The sequence below is a fragment of the Mustela erminea genome, chromosome 10, assembly GCF_009829155.1.
Source record: "Mustela erminea isolate mMusErm1 chromosome 10, mMusErm1.Pri, whole genome shotgun sequence".
NCBI classification, from domain to species: Eukaryota; Metazoa; Chordata; class Mammalia; order Carnivora; family Mustelidae; genus Mustela; species Mustela erminea.
The window spans coordinates 31,421,944-31,449,443 of NC_045623.1; the positions used below are offsets into that span (position 1 = coordinate 31,421,944).

The 27,500-nt window shown below is 36.7% G+C and overlaps 1 protein-coding gene across 11 annotated transcripts in view; it reads left to right on the forward strand.

The window, feature by feature from the left end:
• The window catches only part of EVI5 (ecotropic viral integration site 5), a 207,896-nt gene extending 181,311 nt beyond the window's left edge, over window positions 1-26,585 (forward strand). For 9 of the 11 annotated variants that reach the window (XM_032361241.1, XM_032361249.1, XM_032361243.1 and 6 more), the window contains one exon: window positions 22,938-26,585. In XM_032361241.1, the coding sequence (XP_032217132.1) occupies window positions 22,938-23,249 (312 nt within the window). In that variant the 3' untranslated portion in view covers window positions 23,250-26,585. Of the gene's footprint in view, window positions 1-15,550; window positions 15,564-22,937 lie in introns of all 11 variants that reach the window. The other 2 variants (XM_032361250.1, XM_032361251.1) reach the window with 2 other exon arrangements.
• The last annotated feature ends 915 nt before the right edge of the window (window positions 26,586-27,500 follow it).

Here is a 27,500-nt window from a genome sequence, read left to right on the forward strand (position 1 = left end):
AAATCTTCCTCTCTCTGTACATCCTGTCCTCATGGCATACATAGAAAAGAACTTGGATCCCAGTTCAAGTCTTTCCTTATTCCATCTTCCCCACCTCCTGCCCTCCCAACCATCTATCATTATATCACCTACTAGGCGCTGTGTTTAGAACTAAAGATACAGACTGAAACACAACTCCTATCCCCCAAGGGGCTCACAGCCTAACAACAGAGATCAGTATTCAAATAAATTATAGTACATAATGAAAAATACTGCATTATAGCAGTTATCATTCATTTAATAGTTGCTCTGTACCAGAAACTGTCCTAAATGTTATATTTATATCGCTTCTTCACGACATTCCTATGAAATAGGAAGCATCGTCATTATTTGTGTTTTGCATGTAATAAAACTAAGGTTCTGGGGTATTAAATATGGTCTTTCAGTAGTTAGTGATAGAAGTAGGAGATTAGGGGTGCCTGGGTGGCTCAGTGGGTTAAAGCCTCTGCCTTCGGCTCGGGTCATGATCCCAGAGTCCTGGGATCGAGCCCCACGTCGGGCTCTCTGCTCCACAAGGAGCCTGCTTCCTCCTCTCTCTCTGCCTGCCTCTCTGCCTTCTTGTGATCTCTGTCTGTCAAATAAATAAATAAAATCTTAAAAAAAAAAAAAAAAAAAAGAAGTAGGAGGTTAGTTCAGACTATAGGACTCCAAGCCCGTTCATGCACTTAACTACCATATGCTATGCCTCCTTTGAAACATATAGCAATAAAATGGTAACAGCATCTGGGTTGGGTTTTGAAAAATGAGAAGAAATTTGTCACACAGATTGAGCATCAGGAACATATAAGTCAGATACATAAACCAAAATTGTAGGTTCCAGGAATGAATAAGCCATGTACTTTTGCAACATGGGTCTGTCTTCTTATGGCTACTGACCACTGAAGACAAAGAATATTTTCTAAATGCCAGGAAAGGGAAATAGAAGAAGGTAGAAAATTATTCTCATTTAGAAACTAAAAGAAATATACTCAGGACTCATGTAGGTATAGACATACTGAGAAGTATAATCTTATTGTTCACCCAACTCTTTATTACCAGTTGACTGGGGTTCTCTGGGCCCTTTGGAGCCTTGCTGCCTTTTACAGTACTATTGTATAGGAAAATGTATACTAAACAGCTGATCTGAATACATTTTCAAATATAAATTGTGTTTTTACTTGTTCTTGATGTGATATATTCTGGTGGACGTAGGAATAGGTAAATTTATTCCAGTCTAAAGATAATTCACATGCAAAAAATTAAATCTTTTGGTATTAAACAGCTTTGCTGAATTTTTTTTTTTTTTAAAGAGTTTATATATTTGTTTGACACAGAGAGAGAGACAGCGACAGCAGAAACATAAGAGGGGAAGTCGGAGAGGGAAAGCAGGCCTCCCGCTGAGCTGGGAGCCTGATGCAGGCTCAATCCCAGGAACCTGGGATGAGCTGAAGGCAATTGCTTAATAATGACTGAGCCACCCAGGCACACCTGCTTTGCTGAATTTTTGTGTCATAATAGTTTTAATGTGCTTTATGTCCTTACAATCTCAAAAAATTAATTCTAGTCATATTTGCTTAATAAGTTTTATACATAGAGCAAGTTTTCCCTTTTTTCATTAAGCTTGCTAGTGGTAGTTGCTAGACTGGGTGTAAATACTTTGGATGATTATTTTAATCTTCACAATTATCTTGTGAAAATTATTATTCCCATTTTATATATAGTCTCAGAGAGGCCAAATAACATGTCCACAGACACCTATCAGTAAGTAGCAGAAGCTCGAAGCAGGACTTTCATTTGACTGCAAGTTACTAAACTTAGAATATGAAGGCAAACAAAACAAACCATATCTTTTTTTTTTTAATTTATTTTTTTTCCAGCCTAACAGTATTCATTGTTTTTGCACCACACCCAGTGCTCCATGCAATCTGTGCCCTCCCCAATACCCACCACCTGGCTCCCCCAACCTCCCACCCCTCCCCCTCCCCCCTTCAAAACCCTCAGGTTGTTTTTCAGGGTCCATAGTCTCTCATGGTTCACCTCCCCTTCCAATTTCCCTCAACTCCCTTCTCCTCTCCATCTCCCCTTGTCCTCCATGCTATTTTTAAAAAGAAAGAAAAAATCTTTAGAGCATTTTTGTTCATTAATAAATACCCTCCCTTGTTCGAGACATAATGAAGCAAGTTTGTAAATGATGCAAAATAGCAAACTACAATTTTGTGAGACAGAGTAAAGAAAACTATAGGAATGTAATGTAATTTCAAAATGTAATTTCAAAAGACTTTGCTAGTAGGGTAATGTAAAAGCTGTGATAGGAATGCAAAGAAGCTTCCTGATGTGCAGAAAATCAGTGGAAAGAACGCTCCAGGCAGAAGAAACAACTAGTACAAAGACCTTGAGGGAAATGTAGTGGACTTCGTGAGAAATCATACTAAAATGTGGCTTGAGTGTAGTGGAGGGTGGGGAAGAAAATGGTATGAGATAAGATTCAAGAGGTAGTTGAAATCAACTCCTAAATAGCGCTTTATAAGCCAGGATAAATAGACTGTTTTATTCTTGATTCAGTGGGAAGCCTTTGGATGGTTTTAAGCAGAGTGATGTGATCTGATTTGCCCTGCCTGCTGTATGGTGAATCGATTGTAAGAGAGCAAGAATAGAAACAGGGAAATGGAGGCTGTTAATATAGTCTAGGTAAGAGCAAAGGTGGCTTAGAAGGATGAGAGAAGTGGAAATGTTAGCCACATCCTTAGAAGAATGGGAGAAGTGGAATGTATTAAAAGCTAGGTTTTTGAGGTTGAGAACTTGCTGATGGATTGTATGAGAGACATAAGATAAAACAGTCAATGACTCCAGAGATTTTTTTTACTTGACATCTGAATGATTGGTTGGTTACATTTACTGAGGTTGGGAAGGGTAGACTATCAAGACCTCTGTTTTGTTTATGTTAAAATTAAGATTGCTATTAAACATTAAAATGAAAATATGGAGTGGGCAGTGGGTATGTATGATCTAAATAGATATTGGGGCTAAAAACAGGTATAGTAGTTATTGGCCTATAAATGTTATTCATAGGTGAAGGGAAGGGGTTCTAGGAGCAAGTCTGTGGTACTCCTGACCTATCAGATCAAGAGAGCCAATAAAGGAGATCAAAACTACCAGTGAGATGAGAGGGAAACTGGCGACTGTAGATACAGGAGCCCCAGAAAGGAGACTTCAAGAAGAGAGTATTTCAACGTAGTTATTTTAATTAAATTATAAACTTCTCTGATCCTCTTAAAGAATGAATATATTAAGAAAGATATCTTCAGCGTTGTGTTGTTTTTTTTTTTACCGTTTATTAGAGAATGATGGATGATTTATGAAAGAACTTGACAGAAGGAATTGTCTGTCACTGAACAATTACTGAGACCCCCTTCCTGAAGAACTTGAAGAAATATAAGCTATTTCAGGACAAAGTTGGCCAGAAACAAAACTATGTAAAACACGATTATAGGATGCTATAAATAACATACAACCCAGGTAGATGAAGCCAACTTTCATTTAAAGGATAGCTTCTGTGCTCATTCCCAGTACCCAGGGCTTTTGTCATCCTGTCTTTTTTGTTAAGGAGATAGTCTTTGAAGTTACCGTATGTTACAAGAATCTTTTATTTCTACCAGCCAAGTACAAAATTAGGAGTTTGAGTAAATAAAAGGAAATCTAAAGAATGCCCATTCTGAAGTATGCCTTAGAAAATGTTTATATGTGAGAAATCTTTTTTCAGTTCTGATAACTGTTCATGCTTGAGCTATAGATTTAGTAAAGTATCTACCAGAAAGTATTTTGAATGTCCTGTCCATTATTAATATGCTTAATGTGTATACTCCCTTATTAAACTAGAAATTTTTTTTTAAGATTTTATTTATTTATTTATTTATTTATTTGACAGCAAGAGAGAGAACACAAGAACAGGGAGTGGGAGAGAGGAAGAAACAGGCTTCCCTCCGAGCAGGCAGCCCAATGTGGGGCTCGATCCCAGGACCCTGGGACCATGACCTGAGCCAAAGGCAGAGGCTTAACCAACTGAGCCATCCAGGAGCCCCAAAACTAGAATTTTTGAAATGAGGAGCTTTTATAATCAAATGACAGACTACCCTTTTGTAACTGTGTATCTTTTTTTCCTTGCTCTACATTCCCAGTTTAAAAGTAGTTAATAAAATCACTTGAACTTGAATTTATTTATTTTTTAAAGATTTTATTTATTTATTTGAGAGAGAGAGAGACAGAGACAGCAAGAGGGAGCATGAGCAGGGAAGAAAGGGAGAAGCAGAGCTCCAGGCAGGCTTAATCCCAGGATCATGACCTGAGTCAAGGCAATGCTTTAACCCACTGAGCCACCCAGGCGCCCCAAACTTTTTTTTTTTTTTAATATTTTATTTATTTATTTGACAGAGACAGTTCACAAGTAGGCAGAGAGGCAGGCAGAGAGAGAGAGGAGGAAGCAGGCTCCCTACTGAGCAGAGAGCCCGATGCGGGACTCGATCCCAGGACCCTGAGATCATGACCTGAGCCGAAGGCAGAGGCTTTAACCCACTGAGCCACCCAGGTGCCCCCCCAAACTTTTAATAAAGAAGCTTAAAGGCTCATTTAACGTTGATCAAATTTAACATGGATCTTCATCTAGGCATTAAAATCAGAATATCAAAGGTAGAAAGGAACTTAGTAATTCGCTGTAATTATTGGCAGCTTTTTTTTTCCTCTTTATTTCAAACTGAATAATAATATTTTTGTTTAACTATATGCTTATTCTGTATTGCCTGTTCCTACCAGTCTTTATTTCCTTTTAAATCTTGCAAAACTCCAAGGATATTACCTAGTTTACAGAGGATAAGAATGACATTTTTATAAACTGTATTGATAGCAACAGTATACTGATGGAGGAAGAAATAAGGAATAAATACAGTATTCTGTTGATGACTGAATCTTAGTTTTAGAATTATTGTTTAAAAAAATTTCCATAGATGGAAGTTATAAGCTTTCATGCATATTGTTACAGTAAAAAGTGCCCAGTTTCCCAGTGTGGCAATTTTTTTTTAAGATTTTATTTATTTATTTGACACAGAGAAGAGATCACAAGTAGACAGAGAGGCTGACAGAGGGAGAGAGGGAAGCAGTCTCCCCACTGAGCAGAAAGCCCGATGCAGGGCTCAAATCCCAGGACCCTGAGATCATAACCTGAGCCGAAGGCAGAGGCTTAACCCACTGAACCACCCAGGCACCCCCCAGTGTGGCAACTTTTTAATAAAAGAACGTATTCCCTTAAATTTGTTTTTTCTCTAGTTAAAGCAATATAAAATATCATGCAGGAGCTCACACAAGCCTTTCTGTAGGAAAATTGGGTTGTTTTTTTTTTTTACTGCTGAAGGTCTTATGTAGATAATGAGAGATTGTGTTTGTACTCCTCTGAAAATTGCTTTAAGGCTCTTTAAATTAACTGTTTAGTTCTGGCCACCTGGGTGGCTCAGTCATTTAAGTATCTGCCTTCTTGCTCAGGTCATGATCCCAGGGTCCTGGGATCGAGTCCTGTGTCAGGCTCCCTGCTCAGTTGGGAGCCTGCTACACTCCCCCTTACTTGTGCATTGCCTTGCAAATAAATGAATAAAATCTTTTAAAAAATGTTTAGCACTATTTTTAAATCTTAAAACCTCCATTTAACTTCCTATTAAAAATTCATTCTTTTTTTTAATTTTATTTTTTAAGACTTTATTTATTCAAGAGAGGTAGAGAGCAAGCACAAGTAGGCAGAGCAGCAAGCAGAGGGAGGTGGGGACGCAGGCTGAGCAGGGAGCCTGATGCGAGGCTCGATCCCAGGACCGAGACCATGACCTGAGCTGAAGGCAGACAGACAATCTACTGAGCCACCCAGGCACCCCTAAAAATTCATTCTTAATGACTTCTTTAAATTGGTTTTGTTATTCCTATTCCTTTTATATGTGCCGTTTAATCTCAGATATTTTATCTTATTTGAAGTCATAAGATTAAAAAACTGTACAGTGTATAATATTTAATGTCTGCAATAATATTACTGTGTAGAAGACATAAAGCTGAGATTTCAGATTCACATTTTTTAAAGCCAGGTGTGTTCTTAAAGTTTATCTGGTTTTTCACTTGATAAATGAGGAAGCTGAGGGCATAAGCGTTACAGGACTTACCCAAAGTGACACAGCTAGTTGGTGGCAGAGCCAGAACTACTGCCCAGGCATCCTGACTTTTGATCTGCTACATCCCACTGTCCTCCCACAGTCCTGCCGACCCATTTAATTGTCACACGTTAGATGTAGTGAATTAAATTAAATTAATTACTTCTCTCAGATGGGAACCTAACGTCTACTTAGTAGAACTCTGCTACCACCTAGTATTCTTTACTTTTCTTCAGCATCAGGTTCTAGATTTCTCTTCCATCTGAAACTGGGGAATTGGTGTGACTTGACCCTAGAGATTCTACTTCAGTTTCCAGTAGGTGCTACTAAAATCTTAACTTTTAAATATTAGTTGATTTTCTGAAAACAGAGGCAACTGAGATTTTCTAGCCAAATTTGACATTCCCAGAAACATAGAACTATATAAAAATAGTTACCCCATTTTAGATATACTTATTATTTAAGAAATACAAGCTTACCCAAGGACATAAATTAGCTCAGCTATTCAATACATTCTGCTACAGGAGTTTATTATTTAACTTGTAACCAAACTTCCAGCAGTTGTTTCTAGGTTAATTTCTTAAAATCTCCAAGACTGTATATCTTTCCATTCATTCTTTGCCTCCAAAAAGAATATCAAACACAGAGGAAAAACTATAATAACACCACACAGGATACGCTACTTTTTATTTAAGACTTTTAGACCACATTCCAGTTTTATGCTATATTCATAGAAGAGGGGCAGTGTTTGACCCAATTATATGCCTCTTTGTATGTATCCTATTCCTACTATAGGTCAAAAAAGATGTTTAAATTTGCTGATGAAAATAGGTGTTTCTGATGATGATAAATTCATTGAAGAACTAGAGTTGAATCCTCAGAACATGACAAAAAAGGTCCAGTAGAAGAGGGTAAGGTGAGATAATGAAATCACTTAAAAATGGGAAATTAAAAGTAAAAAACAAGGTAAGAGAAGGAATTAGACCCTAGAGAGGATGAGATACCCAGGAAAGAAGCCTCTTCGGGGCATTGACTACGGAAGGATAAGCCTTAAGAGAGTTTTAGGATAAAATCTGGGTGAGCAGCCAAATTAGAGACTATAGAATCAATCAGAAATGAGGGATTTGGGCGCCTGGGTGGCTCAGTGGGTTAAGCCGCTGCCTTCGGCTCAGGTCTTGATCTCAGGGTCCTGGGATCGAGTCCCGCATTGGGTTCTCTGCTCTGCGGGGAGCCTGCTTCCTCCTCTCTCTCTCTCTGCCTGCCTCTCTGCCTACTTGTGATCTCTCTGTGTCAAATGAATAAATAAAATCTTAAAAAAAAAAAAAAAAGAAATGAGGGATTTGAATCTGGTACTCAGAACTGAAGGACAAAATAAATAACTTTAAGAGACTATTAAGAGACTATGGGCTATTTTTCTGATATTGTGCTATGCAAAGTACAGTATAGTCTTACTCTCAAGGAATTTACAATCTGCTGGGGGAAAGTGGAACACTTAATTTAACAAAGACTATATGGTTGATATTGATAGTGAGTACTTAATAGTTCAGAAATGGGAGATAACAACAGCACATAATTTTGCTTGTTTTATTTTTTAAATTTTTTTATTTTTTTAAATATTTTATTTATTTATTTGACAGACAGAGATCACAAGTAGGCAGAGGCAGGCAGAGAGAAAGAGAGGAGGAAGCAGGCTCCCCGCTGAGCAGAGAGCCTAATTTGGGGCTCGATCCCAGGACCCTGGGACCATGACCCAAGCTGAAGGCAAGAGGCTTTAACCCACTGAGCCACCCAGGCGCCCCAATTTTGCTTATTTTAATTAAGGGTTGTTATACTGTCCTTGATGCTTAGGGACAGGCTAAACTGTGAGTTCCTTGAGGCAAAGACTATGCCTTAGTCAGCCTTATATTTCTAAGAGTCTTTCAAAAATCCTAACACAGTAGGATGATCACTATCAGTTCACAGTACTATGAACTCCTGGATTCAGTCAGTTCTCTTGGTAATCAGATTGTCCTGAATTTGACCAGTGGAAAGTCTTTCAAACATCTCTCTCTCTCTTTCTCTTTTCTTTTCCTTTTTTTTTTTTTTTCTGTTCTTCCTTTTCCCTCCCCTTCCCTCCCCTCCCCTCCTTTCTACCCCTCTCCTACTCTCCTCCCCTCCCCTCCTCTCTTCTTTTCTTTTCTTTTTTCTTTCTAAAATCCCATTAGTCTTTGAGCACTTCTGTGTTTTCTGGTACTAAGTGGCAAGTTTTTTTTTGTTTTGGGGGGAGATTTTGTTTTGTTTTAAGATTTTCTTTATTTATTTGAGAGAGAGACACACACACACAAAGAAAGAGACAGAGAGCACAAGCTAGTAGGAGCAGGGAGGAAAGGGAGAAGCAGTCTCCTCTCCAAGCAGGGAGCCTGATGCAGGACTCAATTCCCCAGGACCCTGGGATCATGACCATAGCCGCAGGCAGACGCTCAACCAACTGAGCCACCTAGGCACCCCACTAAGTGGCAAGTTTTTAAATAGTACTTTACAGTAAACAAGAATAGCTAGATTTTCAAATGCATTGTGGTGAGGCAATGCCTATTAGTGCTAATCTATAAATTGCTTAATAAGTGGTTCCAACAATTAGATTGGAAATGTAAGTCATAAAAAACTACTTAAGGGATGGGGTACCTGGGTGGCTCAGTGGGTTAAGGCTCTGCTTTCCGCTCGGGCCCTGATCTCAGGGTCCTGGGATGGAGCCCCCCATTGGGCTCTCTGCTCGGTGGGGAGCCTGCTTCCTCGTCTCTCTCTCTCTTCCTGCTTCTCTACCTACTTGTGATCTCTCTGTCAAATAAATAAATAAAATATTTTTTAAAAAATTTTAAAAACCACTTAAGGGAAACTGGATGTCAAATACCACTTAGATCATGAAAAGTAAAGACAGATAATGAGCATCTTTTTTTTTTTTTTTTTTTAAAGACTGATTGATTTTAGGGAAACAGAGAGTGGGAAAGGGCAAGTGAGGGGAGGGGCAGAGGAAGAAGAAGAGAGAAAATCCTCAAGCAGACTCCTTGCTGAGTATGGAACCTAACTCAGGGCTTGATCTCAGGACCCTGAGATCATGACCTGAGCTGAAATCAAGAGTCAGCCACTTAACCAACTGAACCACCTAAATGCCCCAATAATAAGCATTTCTTAAAGGAACTAGAAGTAACTATAACACCTATAGTGACAGGTTTGCTTATAGCAGTTCTTTAATAGACTTTATTGACTAAGGATAGGAGAGACTTATTCCATTAGCATTCCCCTGAAAACACCATCCAATAGCATATTCTTCAGTCTTAGATATGAGAAAAATAAGATATAAATGCTCAAACTATTTCAGTGACACCTGAGTGGCTTAGTCAGTTAAGCCTCTCTCAATTTCAGCTCAGGTCAAGATCCCAGGGTTGTGAGATCAAGCCCCATATTGGGCTCAACACTGGGCGTGGATCCTGCTTAAGATTCTCTCTCTCCCCTACAATGAATTACATGGTTAACTGTTGACTTACACTACACAAAATAAACCATATAATTTTTTTAAAGAAACCATTTCATCAATATGTATGATACCAGTAAGATTTTAATGTCACTACAGTATTAGAAGTACTTGTTAACATTTAAGTGAAACTAATAGGTTATGCTTAAAGATTTAATTCAGCCTGATTTGGGCAACCAAATGAGCTAGAGTCTGAAAATCCAGTGACCTTACTCATATACTCAAGTTTTAAGACTTGTGTACTCATTTTTAAAATGTTTCATTTGTTTAAAAGCTGATTATCCTGGGGCTCCTGAGTGGCTCGGTTGGTTAAGCTCCCAACTCTTGATCTCAGCTCAGGTGTTAATCTCAGGGTCATGAGTTCAAGCCCTGTGTTGGGCTCCACACTGGTTGGGGAGCCTACTTTAAACAAAAATTAATTAATTATCCCTACTCTCCATCTAACTCTTACTTTCTCCTTTCATCATCATGCCAGTATTTCTAAACGCATCCATAAAAGGGAGAAGAGAGGAAAAATTGTAGATATATGTGTAATTTATCAAATTCTTAATAACAGTTCTGGATTTTTGTTTGTTTTTTAATTTGATGTTTAGTTTTGTTTCTGAATTTTGTGTCTTTGTTCTCCAAAAAGAACTTACTACACATGGTTGAGAAACTATCAGTTTTGGAACACTGAGCTTAGAGTCAGGAGACCTGGATTCTAGGCCTGGTTCTATCACTGGTTAACTGTATGCCCTTAGGATGCCGGTTTACTTCATACAGTCACTCAGTCAGTGAGCATTTGACATCATTTAGCTCCCACACATGCCTCAGGCCTTGCCTCATTTACTGCATCCTAAAGCAGTCATGCTAAGTAATCTTTAAAGTGCGCTCCATCCCCAGTCCTGCGCTGGGGATCTAGAAGTCATAGTCCCACTTGTGAAGGAATTCAGACTGGTAGGGAGAATAGTCTATATGGACAGCGCTGTGGTAGAACCATGAGAAATGCGTCCAAAAGTCTCTGGGTGTGGGGCTACCCGAACTGTGTCGAAGAAGGAGTAGAAGATAGCCAGGAAAAGGAGAGTAGAAAAGTGTTTAGGCAGAGAGGGCTTCATATACAAACGTCTGGAGGCAAGTAAAGAGCTCAGGAGAGAGAGAAGCAGCAGCTATAAAAACAACAGGGAGATCAGTAGAGAGGGGCGCTTCTGAAACCAGAGACTTAGCCTCATCAGTTCGTCATGTGCGGTTCCGAAAATAGCATTCAGAGAGATTGATTTGATGGCTGAGGATAAAGCTTTCTTAATCAAATAAGACGAAATCCATAAAATAGAGTCTTCTTCCCTGATTATGTTTTGAATTGTATTCTCTTTAAGACCTGGGCCCAAACAAAGCATTTGAGAGCCAATTTGAATCTTTCCCGTTTAATTTAGATAGTCTCTTCCTGTTACCCAAGCTACCCAATACTTCACACCTCTTTTTTTAGTGCTACATATTCTTAAATCCAAAAGTCCAGTTTCCTCAGCTATGCCAAGATCTTGAAATGTAGCCAGTCATTTTTAAAACCTTATTTTCTTTTGCATCCAGTAATTCAGTTTTAAAATGCTAGTTTTTAAAAGAAACAGTAACATAGTATTGACAGTTTTTCAAACTAGGAACATTTGTAAGTGTGTTCTTCTACAAACGTACCAAGTGTCAACGAAAGGAGCACTGATAAAAGATGAACTAGCTCCCTCAGATTTACAGAAACTAAAAATTTTAAATTGTGGTTGGAAGTCTTTAGTGCCATAAATCATGTGCTTTTTATGGACCCTATCTCACAGATGCAGTTGGACTTGAGATAATCAGATTTTCACTCCCCATGAACAGGACAGCTAAAATGTCATACCAATAATATGTGTCAAAGACTTCATGCTACTTTGCTGCCTGTCTGATTTAAGTTGTTGTGGTCAGTCTGAGGAACCTGTGATATGATAAGATAGCATTCATGAGGTCATGTGGTTTACAAGTGCCCAATCTTAACTAAGCAGCCTATGAGCGCCTCAGAATGAGGAAGAGAGGGATACTAATCTTTTCTGTTTGATAATTCATTTTGTGTTCAGTGACAAAAGAGTGTAGGTCTGTAGCTATATATGTATATTATGTATTTTTAAAATTAGTTTCTGGAAAAAACTGAATGCTACCAATGCATTAATCTCCTTTTACTTAATACTTCTGTCTAAAGCATTAAACTTTCTAGTGCAAATATTTTCTGCCTATTAAAATGAAGCCGGAGAAGGTAGCCACTACTTCTTTTTTCTGTTGAGGAAAAAATTGGATGTTGAAGATTCTCATTGTTGATGAATTTTTTAAAATCAATTAAATTTTCTACATTTCCTGAATAGGAAATTATTTATTTTCAATATGGCAATATCTCCATTGGAAATATACCCACCAAATGGCTATCTGATTTCTATACATATATATGTTTAAAACAGGTTTGAGAAATAATTCACATATAATACAGTTCACCCATTTTAAGTGTACAGTTCAGTGGTTTTTAGTATATTCACAGAGTTATGCAGCCATTACCACAATTTTAGAATGTTTTTATCACTCCAAAGCTAATACCATTCCCGTTAGCAGTCATTCCTCATTTCCCACAAGCTCCCTTCCCACAGCCCTAGACAACCACTAATCTACTTTCTGCCTCTACAGATTTCCTGATTCTGGACATTTCGTGTAAATGGAATTATACAATATGTGGTCATCTGTGACTGGTTTCTTTATTAGCATGTTTTCAAGGTTCATTATTTGTAGCATGTATCAGTACTTCATTCCTTTTTATTGCCTGATAATATTCCATCAAATGGGTATACCACATTGTATTTATCCATTTATTGGTTGATGGACATTTGGATTGTTTTCACCTCTTGACTCTTATAGATGGTGCTGATGTGAGCATTTATGTACAAATTTCATTGTGACCATATGTTTTCATTTGTCTTGAATGTTACTTACTAGTGGAATTGCTGGGTCATATTGTCACTGTATGTTTAATCGTTTGAAGAACTGCCATTTTACATGTACAATGGTACATTTACTGTACCATTTTACATTTCTACCAGCTGTGTCTGAGGGTTCCAGTTTCTCCACATGCTTGCCAATAGTTGATATTATCTCTCCTTTTTGTGACAGCCAACTCTAGAAACTATGAAGGTCATCTCATTTTGGTTTTGATTTGTGTTTTTCTGGTGGCTAATCATATTGGGCATCTTGTCATATGCTTATTAGCCATCTGTATCTTCTTTGGAGAAATACCCTTCTTTAGAGAAATACTCTTCTTTAGAGAAATCTGGGTTTAGAGCAAACCCAGATCCTTTGCTCACTTTGTAATTGGGTTGTCTTCTTATAATTGATTTGTAGAAGTTATTTATATATTTTAGATATAAGTCCCTTATCAGAAAATGATTAAAATTGGGTAATTAGATAGACTGATAAAACCCATGACTTAGCTTTAGAGATGAATGATTCCTCTTAACAGTTCAGTCCAGATAGAAAAGAAATACTTCGTTTTGACGAGGATGTTTTGCTAAACATTTGAATTTTTTCAGTGCTTCAGCTGAAGGTTAAATCAAATGAAATGTACTTTGATGTAGCTTTAAAAGTACAGAGTGAAACAAGTGTGAAGTGATTTATTTCCTGTAATTGGTCATAAATTTACATAGAAGCTCACATATTCCTAACCTCATCACCATTGACATTAGAGTACCTTCTAAATAATGTTAATGGTTTCAATTTTATCAAGATGTGTCAGCTGCCAGGAAGAGTACGATGCAGTTTCATTTTGTTTGCCGTAGTATGCTGGATAAATCTAAGTATACACTATAGAAAGACTTAGAGTTCTTTGTAAATGGCTTAATTCTTCCCCCTCTCTACTTCTCTGGTAACAAATACACAGTATAAATATCTTCAGTGCCAGACTTTCCTTTCCACCTATTTCACTTCTTATTGTGGGTACATATTTTTTCTTTGCTTCTAAAAGCATGCGTTTTAACTATTGCATTTTATACATTTTTTATAATCTGTATGTTTTTAAGATTTAAATGCTTTAACTGGTTTTTAAAAATAATTTACTTAGCTTAAAGCCAGAACCATTTTCAACATTGTCTATTTTGTGTTATTAAAAAAAAAAAAAAAACTCTTAAACTTTTCAACTTAATCTACTTTTGAGTATTCTAGCTCTGAATTTTTGCTCCTGTATATATAATACAATGATCGAAAAGTCATGACCTCCAATTGATTGCTTTTATTGGTTTCCTGTTTTGATTCACTGGAAATCTTTTGGTTTGGGTGCTTATGGCTAGTTTTAATCTTTGTCATGTGTACGATTCATTTTTGAAAGAAGATGATAATTGAGAATTTAGCACATCATTTCCTTTTTACATTTACAAACATTTACATTTCACAAACAGAAAAAATTATTAAAATTATTATGTAAGGATTTGATCAAAATTACCAATTATACTTTGGAGAAAGAAAGCAAAGCCTCTAGAACATAGAAATACAAATCTTTATGATTATTGAACTTTATGTCCATCTTCTCATGTAAAGGATAATGTTATTTAAAATATTATATCTTATACATCACTTAGAGACATGTTGCTTTAACAGTGATCAGTGTTTTACAAAGATTGATTATATAAACCCAAACGTACAAATAGAAGCTTTTATAATCTGATATGACTCAGACTTGGAAACTTACTGCATCTGTTTTGCAGTTCACTTGGTATCACATGACTCACTTAAATGGTTTAAACCCTGTCTAGTAGTGATCAAAGTTCATTTGGTTAGGGGTTTTTTTGGTGTGTGGATGACTTTTTTCCACTTTGTTGTGGACTGATTGTCTTTCAGAATATTCAGTGGCAGTGCTTCTTATTCTTTTGAATCTCAGAAGGTGGTAGTTGTCTGTACAATTCAGCCTCCAGTTACACATGGGGGGAAATTTTTTTAACTACTTGAAATAATATGCATGGAAGCACTTTTAACTGTAAAACCTCGTATAATTATAAGGGTTTATTATTAATTTTATTACCTCTACACATTAAAATTGAGGAAGGATAACCTGTTGTGTCTAGTTCTCAGTGTTTATAATTTACTGGAAGAAAGCAATCACATAGAGAACATGTACACTCTCTCCACATGGACACTGGCCCAGATGATCAAATTTCTCAGCACAGATTTCTCTATTATTTATTAGGAAGTTATATTTAAAGGCTACAAATCTCTAGTGCTATAACATTTCCCTGTTTTACAAAAGAAACTTCTGTCTTAACCTCTAGAGGTTTAGCTAATGAAGTAGACTAATGAACAATTTTTAAATACTTGTGTATCTTTAATGATTATAAATTCCTTTGGGCCTTCAGAACATTCATTCCTGCAGATTCTTCTCCCTGCTTTCAAATTTTACTGATAATTTTTATGTGAAATAGCTGTAATAGGTTTTAATACTAATTTTTAGTGTTTGGATTTTTACTATCATGCAGTTAGAAACTCTTCTATTTCCTGTCAAAACCTACGTTCATCAGACTATGAACATGACAGTTTCCTGTTTTCTTATTAGCTCTACTACCTATTGTGCTATATTCTTTATAAGTTGTATAATATCTTAACACTTTCTTTTTCTAATTACTAAACACTTTCTTTGGGTCAGCATTGTTGAATACATGCAGAGAAATCTTAAAATACAATCTCTTTGAAGCTCGTGAGAGGTTAAGATTTTGTTAGCTTTTTAAGCTATAATGAGTATGTCAGCATATTTTAAGTATTATTTAAATAAATTCTGTATGTTTTTATTTCTTTACTCTGTCTCTTCATGCATAACATGATGAAGCAGTCCATATCAGGTAAGAAACAGTACATTATTGGCGTCTCGTATATTAGCACTCCCCTCTGAAATGAATAATGAGTACCAGAGGGCTTTCTTAAGAATCCTGTTATCTTTTCATTGTAGTTCATATATATTTCTTACGTGCCCACTCTTGTCCAGTCAGAGTGCTGAGCTCTAAGATACAAAAATGATTAAGAAACAGTCACCATCATCAGAGGCTAACGGAAGTGGTAGAATATATTAGACCAGCCATCCAGACAGTGCTGATTTTAAGTATTCATTATAACTTGGAAAAAACTTATCTATAAATAATACACTCCAATATATGTGTGTCAATCAATACAGTAGTAAAGTTTATGAAAATATTTATGCCTGTTGATGTATTAAATATGTTATAAAAATTTATTAAGATGCTAATTTTTTAAACTACTAATATCAAAATAATACCAGAAAACAGAAAAGAAATACTTTCAAATATAAAGGAAGCAGTTATCTTTTGGGTTTTTTTTTTTCCATTGGATTATTTGGGGGTTTTGTTATGGTGAGTCTAACTCCTTATCAAAATGGTCAGCTACACATGAATTTGGAAGTATTTTTGAGAGATTTTATTGGTGACCTTGTTTTTTTAATGTACATGTTTTTTATTATGGAAATTTTCAAATGTTCACAAATGCAGGGAGAATAAGTTTAATGAACTTTGTGTTATCTATCACTGAACTCCAAATTTTTCTCCTTTTTTTGCTTGTTTTTAAACTGTTTTTTTAAACTGTTTTTTTAAACAGAATAGACTCTTTAATATCAGGCTATTTAAAGGCACCTGGGTGGCATAGTTGGTTAAGCAGCCGGCTCTTGGCTTTGACTGGATCCCAATCTCAGGGTCTTGAGATTGAGCCCTGCATTGGGCTCAGCACAGAGTCTGTTTGAGTTTCTCTCTCCCTCTCCCTCTTTACTCCCCCTTCCTATAAGATAAATAAATAAATCTTTAAGAAAAAAGAAGAAGAAAAAGAAAAATCGTTTTTCTATCAAGGGTTTTAAAGCTAGAACTATACTCCTAAGGTTAGGCATGTTATCCTTCAAAAGGTGTAGTTTGTCACCTGAATATGAAGCTGATCCTCAGAATAAAGTTTGAATTTGAAGGTTGACATTTGATAGGAGAAAAGGAGAAGGTTCTGACTCTGTTTTATAAACATATGTTCTCTCACTTTGATCTAAACTCAGATGGTGAGATGTCTAAAACTGGTTGCTGTTCCTCAGTAATGAATCCCCTGAAACACCCCATAAGAAATAGATTTGAAACTAAATGGTGAAGGTGTCATATCTTAAAATATTTATTTGCCTTATAGTTCTTTGTATTTTTATTTGCTTTTTCCCCCCAAGTTAGTTGTGTATCCACATCAGACCATTGTATTTTTAAAATATGACAATGTCCAGTGTGGCAGTGATAAATTAACAAGAAAATCTTGAGTTCAAATTTATTTATCCTTACCAAATTTTCCTAACATGATCCTAATATAGTAAATCCCTAAATATGATCCATTTAGAGCAGGATCTCTCAGAATGTGATCTATAGATCATCCTATTCAGAACTCCCTGGAGTGCTTGTTTAAAATAGATTCCTGAGTCCTGCCTGATGAATCCAGGTGTCTGAGAGGAGAGCCCAAGAGTCTATATATTTTTAAAATAATCCCAGGAGGTTCTTGTACATAACACAATTTATTAATTATTGGTCTAGAGAATTAGGGAGTCAAAGGGTGCTGTTAACATCAACATTCTCCCCAAAGTAAGGACTCCAGAGTGACCTACTGAGTTAAATAGTCTGTGAGATCATCTCTGTGGTAGTTTGTGGGTCTTTTAAATGATATTTGGAAAATGGCAAGTCTACTTAATATCTAAATTTTAAATGTTATAGAACTAGAAGGCACTCATTAGAAGGAAACATTTTATCATACAATAAGCTTGTTTTTACTATTTTATGTATTCATGTTTGAGAATAAAATAATCTGAAGTACAGAATAAGATTATATATTATATTTTTCTAAAACATCTAGTTCAATAGTCTAACGTTATTTAAAAACTGTATTTCTTTTTTTTTTTTTTTTTTAAACTGTATTTCAAGAGAGAGAAACAAGCCAAGAAACAGACTCTTAACTATAGAGAAAAAACTGATGATTACTGGGCGGGGGGTTGGGGGGGATGGGTGAAATAGGTGATGGGAATTAAGGAGGGCACTTGTGACAAGCAGTGGATAATGTATGGAAGTGTTGTTTACCGAAACTAATATAATACTATATGTTAACTATACTGGAAAAAAAGAAAAGAAAATCTCAACCATCCCAGCAGTAATCAAAGAAACAAAATCACAATAATAGTGTAAATTATGATGGAGAAAAATATGTAATGGTCATGCTGGCAAAGGCTGGATATAATAGGCATGCTCAAATATTCCTGGTGGCAGAATATAATCTATTGAAAATAAATGTGATCATACTTATCAAGAGAAAAAAAAACATAAAAATAAAAATCCTTTTTCATTTGCTTCCAGATAGCTAGATGATGACAACATGGGAATCCATTAAACCATACCATGTATTTAAAGTGTTTTTTAAGATAATTTCAATTTTTTAAATGTACGTTGGAAATATTTTCTCAGAATTTTGAAGGCCTTGCTCTATTCTGTTTACAGTTGAGAAGTCTGATATCGTGAGTCCTTTTTTTTTTTTTAAGATTTTAAAAATTTATTTGCGATAGAGCCAGAGAGAGCACAAGCAGGGGGAGCAGCAGAGAGGGAGAAGGAGACTGCTGAGCAGAGAGCCCAATGTGGGACTCATCCCAGGATGCCAGGATCGTGACCTGAGCCGAAGGCAGGCGTAACCAATTGAGCCACCCAGGTGTCCCTATCATTGTGATTCTTAATCTTTTATATAAAATATGTTTTTGTTTTGGCTGGATGCTTTATCTTTTCTTGTTCCCAGTGTCCGGAAATTTCATTATGAGGTACCATTGTGTAAGTCTACTTTTATCCATTTTGATGGATGCTTGGTAGGCTTTTTCAGTCTCAAAGCACATGTCTTTCAGGTCAGAAAAAATTATGTCTGAAACCTCTTGTAGAGTGTCCTGGGTTTTTTGTTTTTGTTTTTTGGTTTACATGGATGCAGTTTCTTCAGAGGAAAGAAATGATTTTTAAAGAGTTTTCTTTTCACCAATAGTCTGTTTCCTCCTAGTTGCCGTCCCCTCACCCCTTCCCCCAGCATCTCTTAGATGATTTTTTTCAAATACCCGACTCCCTGCTCAAACATTAGGTCTGGAGAACTTAAAAAGCTAACAGGAAGTTCTGAATGCCTGGATAGAGTTTGTTGACTATGATCAGCTGAGACCCTTCTTTGGGGGAAATCCCAAGATTCCACCAGAGAAGAGTCCCTTTGCTTAAAATTCCAATCCTTGGTGAATCTCAGAAGTACTTCCAGTCACATTCAGTGCCTTTAAAACCTATGTCTCATTTCACCTAGAAAAATAATACCTTTTAAATCTTTTTCATGATAGGAGTGTGTTACTGGCATTTCACAAAGTTTAGTTGTTTTGTTGCTGCTGTATAAAAATGTTCTAATAGTCTTTAACCAAAACTTAGAAAAGACAAGGGGCTGCAGAAGGGTATGCAAAAATACTATATGTACTTTTCAAGAAAGAGAGTCAGTAGCTTTTGTCAGATTCCTGATCCTATGATTGATTCATAGGAGACACCAAACAAAGCTGAACAGACAGACAAAATGTTGGCTGTAGTAGAGGTCCTTACTCTGGGATGCGCATCAGAATTATTCAGGTCTTTTGAACATACGCATTCCTGGATCCTACCCTATGCCAGGAGAAAGTTTCAGGAAAACGCATTTAAACAGATCACTCCGTGTTTCAACCATCAGGTAGTGGATTTGGGTCTGGACAGCTTGCTTAAACTACTGAACGGTGGTATCCATTTCTGTATACCAGACACACGGGTAGTTGTTCCCTGTTCAGAAGCACTTTTACTGTGAATAAGAGCTCCATTTCAGGTAAATCAACTCCTTTTTGACTCAGCCTTATTTGGTTTGGACAGATCTACCACGGTGATTCTCAAACTGTGAGGTATCATGATCTCCTCAGATGCTTGTAAAATTGTTTCACTCTCAGGGCACCTGGCTGGCTCAGTCAGTGGAGCCTGTCAGTCTTGATCTCGGGGTTGTGAGTTTGAGCCCCACGTTGAATGTGGAGATTATTTAAACAATTAATAAATAAACTTTAAAAAAGATGTTTTGCTCTCCAGATTTTGATTCCTTAGATCAGGGTATGGATTCTGAATTTATTTATTTATTTATTTAAAAATTTTATTTATTTATTTGACAGAGAGAGATCACAAGTAGGCAGAGAGGCAGGCAGGCAGAGAGAGGAAAGCAGGCTCCCCACTGAGCAGAGAGCCCGATGCGGGACTTGATCCCAGGACCCTGGGATCATGACCTGAGCCGAAGGCAGAGGCTTTAACCCACTGAGCCACCCAGGCACCCCTGGATTCTGGATTTTTAATAATCATCCTTGGTTATCCTGATAGAGATAATCAGTGGACCATATTTTGAAATATGCTAATCTAAGTGTGCTACCAACAATAATATCTGTGGAAGTCTTTTTGGGGGATGTAGGTTGAGAAAATTGTCTGGTTTTTTTTTTGTTTGTTTGTTTAAATATAATTAGCTCCTAAAAGTCTAGTAACAGGATCAGTAGTACAGCTCTCAGATCCAGACACCCAAGACTATACATTAAAAGGCCCAGCTCTGACCTTCCTCTAGCTAAATCTCTCTCCACAGGAAGAGGAGTCCCCCGGGATATCCTCACCTGAAGTTCAGCCCCTTCTAGGTCACATGATGGGAACTCAGTGAGCAGATGTCCCTTTTCAGGACATACACAGACCTCCCTCCCCTCAGAAACAGTATGTACACGTTCAGGTCTAAGAAGTAACTAAGGGACAGCTTCAGTTTTACCAGAGAGTCCCTTACCTTCACCTTTTTCTTCTCCGATATTCCTTTTTCTACTATTCTTTATTAGTAGTTCTCAAATAAAGAAACTCTAGTTGCATCCCCTATGACATCTGATAAGAGGCTGCAGTTTTTTAACTGCAGTAAAATTTGTTAGAGCTACAGCTTTCCAGATAATTGGGAAGTTGTGGTTCCCCTGCTGTACTCCTTTGGTAACAGCCAGGGAAAAGGAAGACACATGTTCTGTATTATTTCTTCAAAAGGGTTTGGGAAGAAAAGAAAGGAAGAGATTAACTGACTTAATCTAACACTTGGAGCGCTCAATCATGTGTTGCAATGTGGTGATAGGATGTTGCATCAGAACGTGGCAGTTGTACTATTGCCATGGGTATCACAGCTATGGGGAGGTCCCTGTGGTGCTCTGAGCCCTTTCCCTAAAAATTCACCCTCGAGTTTAGATCCTTTCTGCCCTGCCAAGGGAGACAGTGTTACTTAAATTACATTGTACATCACTGTAATTTTGTTCTCTCAGCCTAGGGCATAGGGATTTCTTTAGGGTTGAAGGTCGGCCTGAGGCAGACATCACTGTTCGAAGTCTCAGCATCCTTCTTGTTTCCCGTTGGTCACACACAAGCAGGGAAGTGCTGACATTTCTTCAGTTCTTCCTGGAAATCTGTCAGGATAGCTGGCAGGTGTATGGCAAGGCTGTAATGTCTTTACTTTCAGAACCGTTAGTTTTGAAAGTATATGTAATATTTCCTGAATATTTCACACAGGCTTTATCTTAAGATTTGAAAGATAGTGAGTGACCAGGAGTTTGTCCCTGAGAAACAAAGTTGAAGGTTAATAGTAGCGATAAGGGTAGGAGGCATGGGATCTCTTTCAGCCAAATTCTTGCAAGTCAAGGTAGATTTTGGTAATTAGTTTTTTCAGTTATTGTTTTGGTTGTTTTGTTTTCAGCTCTTCTGCTCTGTTGTAGGAGAAAATTCATGGTGTATGGGAGAAATTAAACAAGTGACAATATCAAAATTAGATTTCCTACTTAAGACATAAGCTCTTGAGGATGACAGGGCTGATGTCTCGATTCTATGGTAGTAGAAGTGGTTGTATCCATGGCAGTAGGTTTGAGAGTTTAAGGTAACTGGGGGAAAGAAGTGGGAGATGATAGAAAGAAGTCACCTTTAATCCTAAAAAGGCTGGTTTTGGAGAATGTGGTTTAGATTTGTGACAACAATGGGTTTTTGTCTAGAAAACGAACTCTAGAATTAGTCAGACTTGCCCAGCTAGTAACAGGGAGCACATGATGTCCCCATGAAGGTGTGGCCATGGGAAGCTCCTGGGATAGCCAAAACCTGGTTCTGAAAGTGGAAAGAGAAGAGAAATAGCAATACATGGCAGTCCTCTCCCCTCTTCCCTCATTAGGGAAGTTGCTCCTTCTCCCTGGGGAGGAGGAGGGGAGAGAAGGCAAAATTATGTACTACTGGCATTCCTTCCTTGCAGAGAGAGATCTTATTAGTAGAAAGAAGCATTCCTACCCTGAGTGAGTGAGTGTGTGACAGTGGTTTGGTGGTCTTTGGGATATTATGATAGGATGGAGATTCATAGCAAATTTTCATTATTTCTAACTGATTTTCATTATTATGGGGATATGCTCTTGAGACAGTATGTGTGATAGTTCAGAGTATGGTCTTAAAGTCCACATCTTCTAGAAATGCATGCTGAAATATTTACAGGTAAACTGATAGAATATCTGAGATTTACCTCAAAGTAATCCAGAGACAGGAGAAGTATAATGTAATAAGATTGTCCATGATGTTAATTGTTGAAATTAGATGATGGGTGCATGAGTTCATTATATTTACTGTAATATAATGAAGGTTCAATTTGAATCTAAATTTTGCTATTACCTATGTGTCCACAGTAGTACCTCTACCTGAGTTTCCATTTTCTAATCTCTAATGAAGATGATAAAATCTACCACATAGGACTGTTGTGATATTTCAATTAAAATAACAAGTTACTGGGGTGCCTGGGTGGCTCAGTGGGTTGGGCCTCTGCCTTCGGCTCAGGTCATGATCTCAGGGTCCTGGGTCGAGCCCCACATCGGGCTCTCTGCTCAGCGGGGAGCCTGCTTCCTCCTCTCTCTCTGCCTGTCTCTCTGCCTACTTGTGATCTCTGTCTGTGTCAAATAAATAAATCTTCAAAAAAAAAAAGTTATGTATCCATTATATAACACATAGGAGGCATATAAAATTGGTAGTTACTATTTTATCTACAAATGGCAAAAAAAAATAAAAGGTAAGTTATCTTCTTTTTTAAACATGAAATGTTTGCTTTCTTGGTGTGTGTGTTTCCCCTAGTTGAGTATATTAACATGGGTTTTGTTTTGACAGCTCAGGTGCCTAAAAGGCCAGAGGGTCTTCTCAGGCCAGCCTCCTTTTGATGGAATCCACATTGTCAACCATTTAATAGGAGATGATGAATCATTCCATTCCTCTGATGAAGATTTTATGGATGATTCCTTACGGGAAAGTGGCGTTGGTTTTCCTTTGCACAGAAAGTCTGGCCCGATGTCTTTGGACCCCACTGTGGCAGATGGTAGTGAAAGCGAAACAGAAGACAGTGCGTTGGAGACCAGAGACAGCAACCGAGTGGCTCGAAAGGAGCAGCCCCCAAGAAGAGAGTCATACTCAACCACTGTCTGACCATCACTGTGACCTAGACTGTGGGGTTTTTTAAGGGATCAGTTATCATATGATTAAGGGTTTTTGGAACATACTTGTTTCATATGTACATACGTATATACATATATACATACATATATATATGTATATATATATATATATATTTTACAGTCTTATCTGCCTTTTTATCTTTGCCAAATCTTTACCACTGACTACCATTGCCATAAAATAGACTGGTATATATGGTTAATGGGAAAAATAAGGTTCTAACAGTATTACTGAATATTAATGTTTCTTATTTAGAAAATGCAATTTATATGTGGGAAGCATTTTGAAGTTCAGGACTATGGAAAATTGAATTTTCTTCAGACAAAACTGCTCTAGTGCAATATTTCATGCTCATTTAATAAATTGCATATTTATCAATTTGTTTTCAGGCCAGGTGTCTACAAACATTTGACCAGGATATACATCCAATTTATCTTGGGTTTTTGTGTTGGGGAGTGTTTCTGGGTTTTTGGTTTTTTGTTTTGTTTTGTTTTTCAGTTAAAATTACTGCTTTAGTAGTAGGCCACTGAAAGCTCCCAAACACAAAGCTTTTTTTCCCCCATATAATTTTACAAACACAAATGAACATTCATCTGTCTTGAGAGGTTTAAGTTGTGTTTTAATTTCTAGTTTTGATGTGCATATGATGGTTCCATGTATTGCCTACTAGTCAGAGTAGTAGGTTAACTACAAATAAATTGGGGGTTTTGTACATATTTATAAATCTACATCACCCACATTGAAAATCATTTTATATGGAGAATGTACATGTTGCAAATGACTGCCTTCAGCGTTCTAACAGGACTTCTGTAAATACTAGGTTAAAAGAAAATTGAAAATAAAACCAAACACTAATATTTTAATAGCTTTAGTATTTTGCTTGGCATTCAACACTAGCAGATTCATAAGTGAACTAATACTTGTTCAAAACACTATTGGTGACATATTTTGCTTCATGTGTATATAACAGTAAATTTTTCATGATTAAAGAGGTTATAGCACATATTACTTAGTGCTAATATCTACTTAATGTAATTTAAGCAATGGACTGAGGTACAAGATACACAAAAACTGTATCTGCAAATAATCTATGAACATTATCTTCAGCTTCTCTAGTTAATCCATAGATAAAGCCATAAGAATTCTTTCCTACCAGTTCTTCCTTTTTCTCATCCAGACTTTTTTCCCTGGAAACCTGAATGCCTGTCATTGATAAATTGGTGGAAACACCAAATTACACTGAGATGACATAAAGACAACAAACATATGTTGACTGGATCCTTTCCACTTCCATTTTCATCAGCAGCCTGTGAAAAAAATAGCCTTCAAGGATAAGAGGAAAGTAGAATTCAGTATATATGGAGGTACAGTTTTTCACAATATGTTGCATGCAGAAAAAAATTTTACATGACAGAGTGGAGTAGAAGAGACAAAATCATTTTTTGTCTAAAGCCCAAAGTCAGGCTTTATGGTACGTGATAGATTAGGCTTTTCCAGCCCTTTGTAGCTATTTGCTTGAGAAACAAGATTGACCAGATGCCTGTTGTGTCCATATCACCAGGTCAAATTGTAGTGGTTAAGTAATTTACCTGTGGTTACAAGTTTAGTAAGTAGCAGAGCCAAAATTTTACTCAAGATCTCTCCGACACCAAGCTGAAATGTTCAGCTAATGAATTTCTCAATTCTCTACTTTTCTTCAATTAATGGGATTTAAATGTGTTTCCTGAATATATATAGATCAGTATCTGTGTATAGATGTATTAACACTCATAAACTCTGCGCAGCTCTACTGGTATCGTCTACTAGAATTGTCTGGTGCTTTTAGAATTCTCTTCTGGGGTTCATTACTGTCAGCCTATGGGCTGTTGATGCCCAGGTAAAATGAGATGAGTCATGGCCACATTGCTTTCACCCCCACAGTAAGAAATCTAGTGATCTAGACCAAGGGTCAGCAACTACAGGCCGTGAGGCTATTCTAGCCAGCTTCTTGTTTTTACATGACCCACAAGCTAAGAGTAGTTTTTAATATTTATAGATAGTTCTGTGGGGGGAATCAAAATAGCATTTTGTATCACATGAAAATCATATGAAATTCAGTATTGATCAATAAAATGTTCTTGGAGCTTACCCATGCTTATCCATTTACATATTGTCTGTGGCTGCTTTCATGTACCATGGCAGAGTTGAGTAGTTACAACAGCCCCGAATATCTACTGTCTGGCACTTTAGAGAAAAAGTCTGCAGACCCTCTAAAATGCAGGTTTGCATCTTAAGTTTGTCTCAGTAGAAGATCAAACTGTTTGCTTTTGGTGTTGAACTAATGGTTTTGAAGACTAAAATTTGCTAGTGGATCTTAAACTCGTAACTATTCTAAATGGGTAATGTTCCAGCTGTTTTATATCATGAAGTCTTTGATGCCAAAGACAAGTTCGGAAGGACATCTCTACCTTTGGAAATGGAGAAAGAAAGGGAAGAATTCCAGAATGCCAGCACTGCTCTCTCAAGCAGGCACGTTGGCCTTTAGGGTATGCGTCAATGAGCCGATGTTATAATTTGACTTAAAATAAGAACATCTTTCTAGAATCATGTTTGAATTCTAAATCTGAAAGATATTCTTAGAGAATTTCCTAAGTACTGTTTTCTGGTTAGGAATTAGGTGTTAAAAGAATCATGGTAAGTGAACCGTAACCCATTGATGTTCTTGTAATTTGGGAAATGGGAAAACTAGAAACAACAATCATCTCATTCAAGAGCTTTGATTCAAATACTCCTTAGAAGGGTTTAGAATCTTCCTGGATTTTAGTATGCAACAGGATACTAAGCTTTGATTTGACATTCAAATTAAGATTTACAAGGTATTGGAAAATGTCCTCTTGATAGATTTTATTTAATCCCTGACACAATTACTTTGTATCATTTAAATGTTATTCAGTTAAACACTTAGAGCTGGAGAATATTCAGGGAGGAATAAGTGAATAAATAAAACACACACACACACAAAAGTACTCTCAGGATAGTTACTTGCTGGTGGTGTTGCCATCTAGGTTGAAAAGCTAAAAGTAGAAGCTACAGGGTGATCTGAATAAAATGGAAATCACATTGACGTGATGAAACAGAACTTTTAGATCAAACCAATATTTCAACAGCCTTTTAAGAATCAATGGTAAAATATTTTTTTCTCCCTGAAAAAAGCGGTTAAAGATACACATTACACAGTCTCTGCCCTTTCTATTGATAGATATTAGGTACTCAGTGTTTGATGAGTAATTGAGATGTCAAGGCTCACCTAAGATATACAAAAACAAAAACTTAGCTCTGAGCATGCAGCCTGTTACTCTCCAGATAGTGCCTTTGAAAACAAGGTCTAGACCTTTTTAAGTATTTTATTTCTAACATCATAAAAAATGAATTGGTTCCATATTCTCCTTTATCTTTTACATAGTACACTATCATTTTCAGATTTAAAGTAAAATAAATATATGAATTGCATTTCAGTAAAGTCCTTTCATGGCCAGCTTATTTATCATGTAGTGCAAGACATCAGCAGCTAATGTTTTATGAAATCAGTGATTTACTTTATTAAAACAGTGTGCTTTAGCCTGAAGGTTATTGCTGCTTCATCATTAAAAAAACAGTTTTTTTAACTAATTAATTTTACTTTAATTCATTCTCCTGAAATTAAAATTACTGGTTAAAATTGGAGTGGATGCTATTTATAATCCAACTTTTTACAGCACATCCATTGATCTGCCTATCTTGTCTTTTCACTCCAAAGAAAAGATGATAGAATACTAAGGTACACTATAGAGATGCAAGATTATAATGTTTTTCATTTTACTGTTGGAATTTCTTTTTGTAACATTGTATGGTAACCTGAAATGTTTACTTGTGCCTTTGCTTTAAACAATTATTAAAGTTTTTCATTTTATAAGAATTTCTGTTTCCTTAAACTATTCAACTTAAAAGGGGAGAGACATCAAAACACTATTAACAATGCTTGGCCTAATACCACGTGTTTATTAGTGAGGTTTGTGCTCCGTGGGTACAAGGGCCCATATCCACCTGGTCCACCCATGTATAATTAGTGCCAGACAGAGAGCTTGGTACATGACATTTTTCAGTTTAATGAAAGTCAAGACATCTAGATTTGCTGTTTCCTCCAGGAACATGCTAACTTTTTGAAAATATTAATAGCGATAGTTTTATCTCACATTGTAGTTTAGG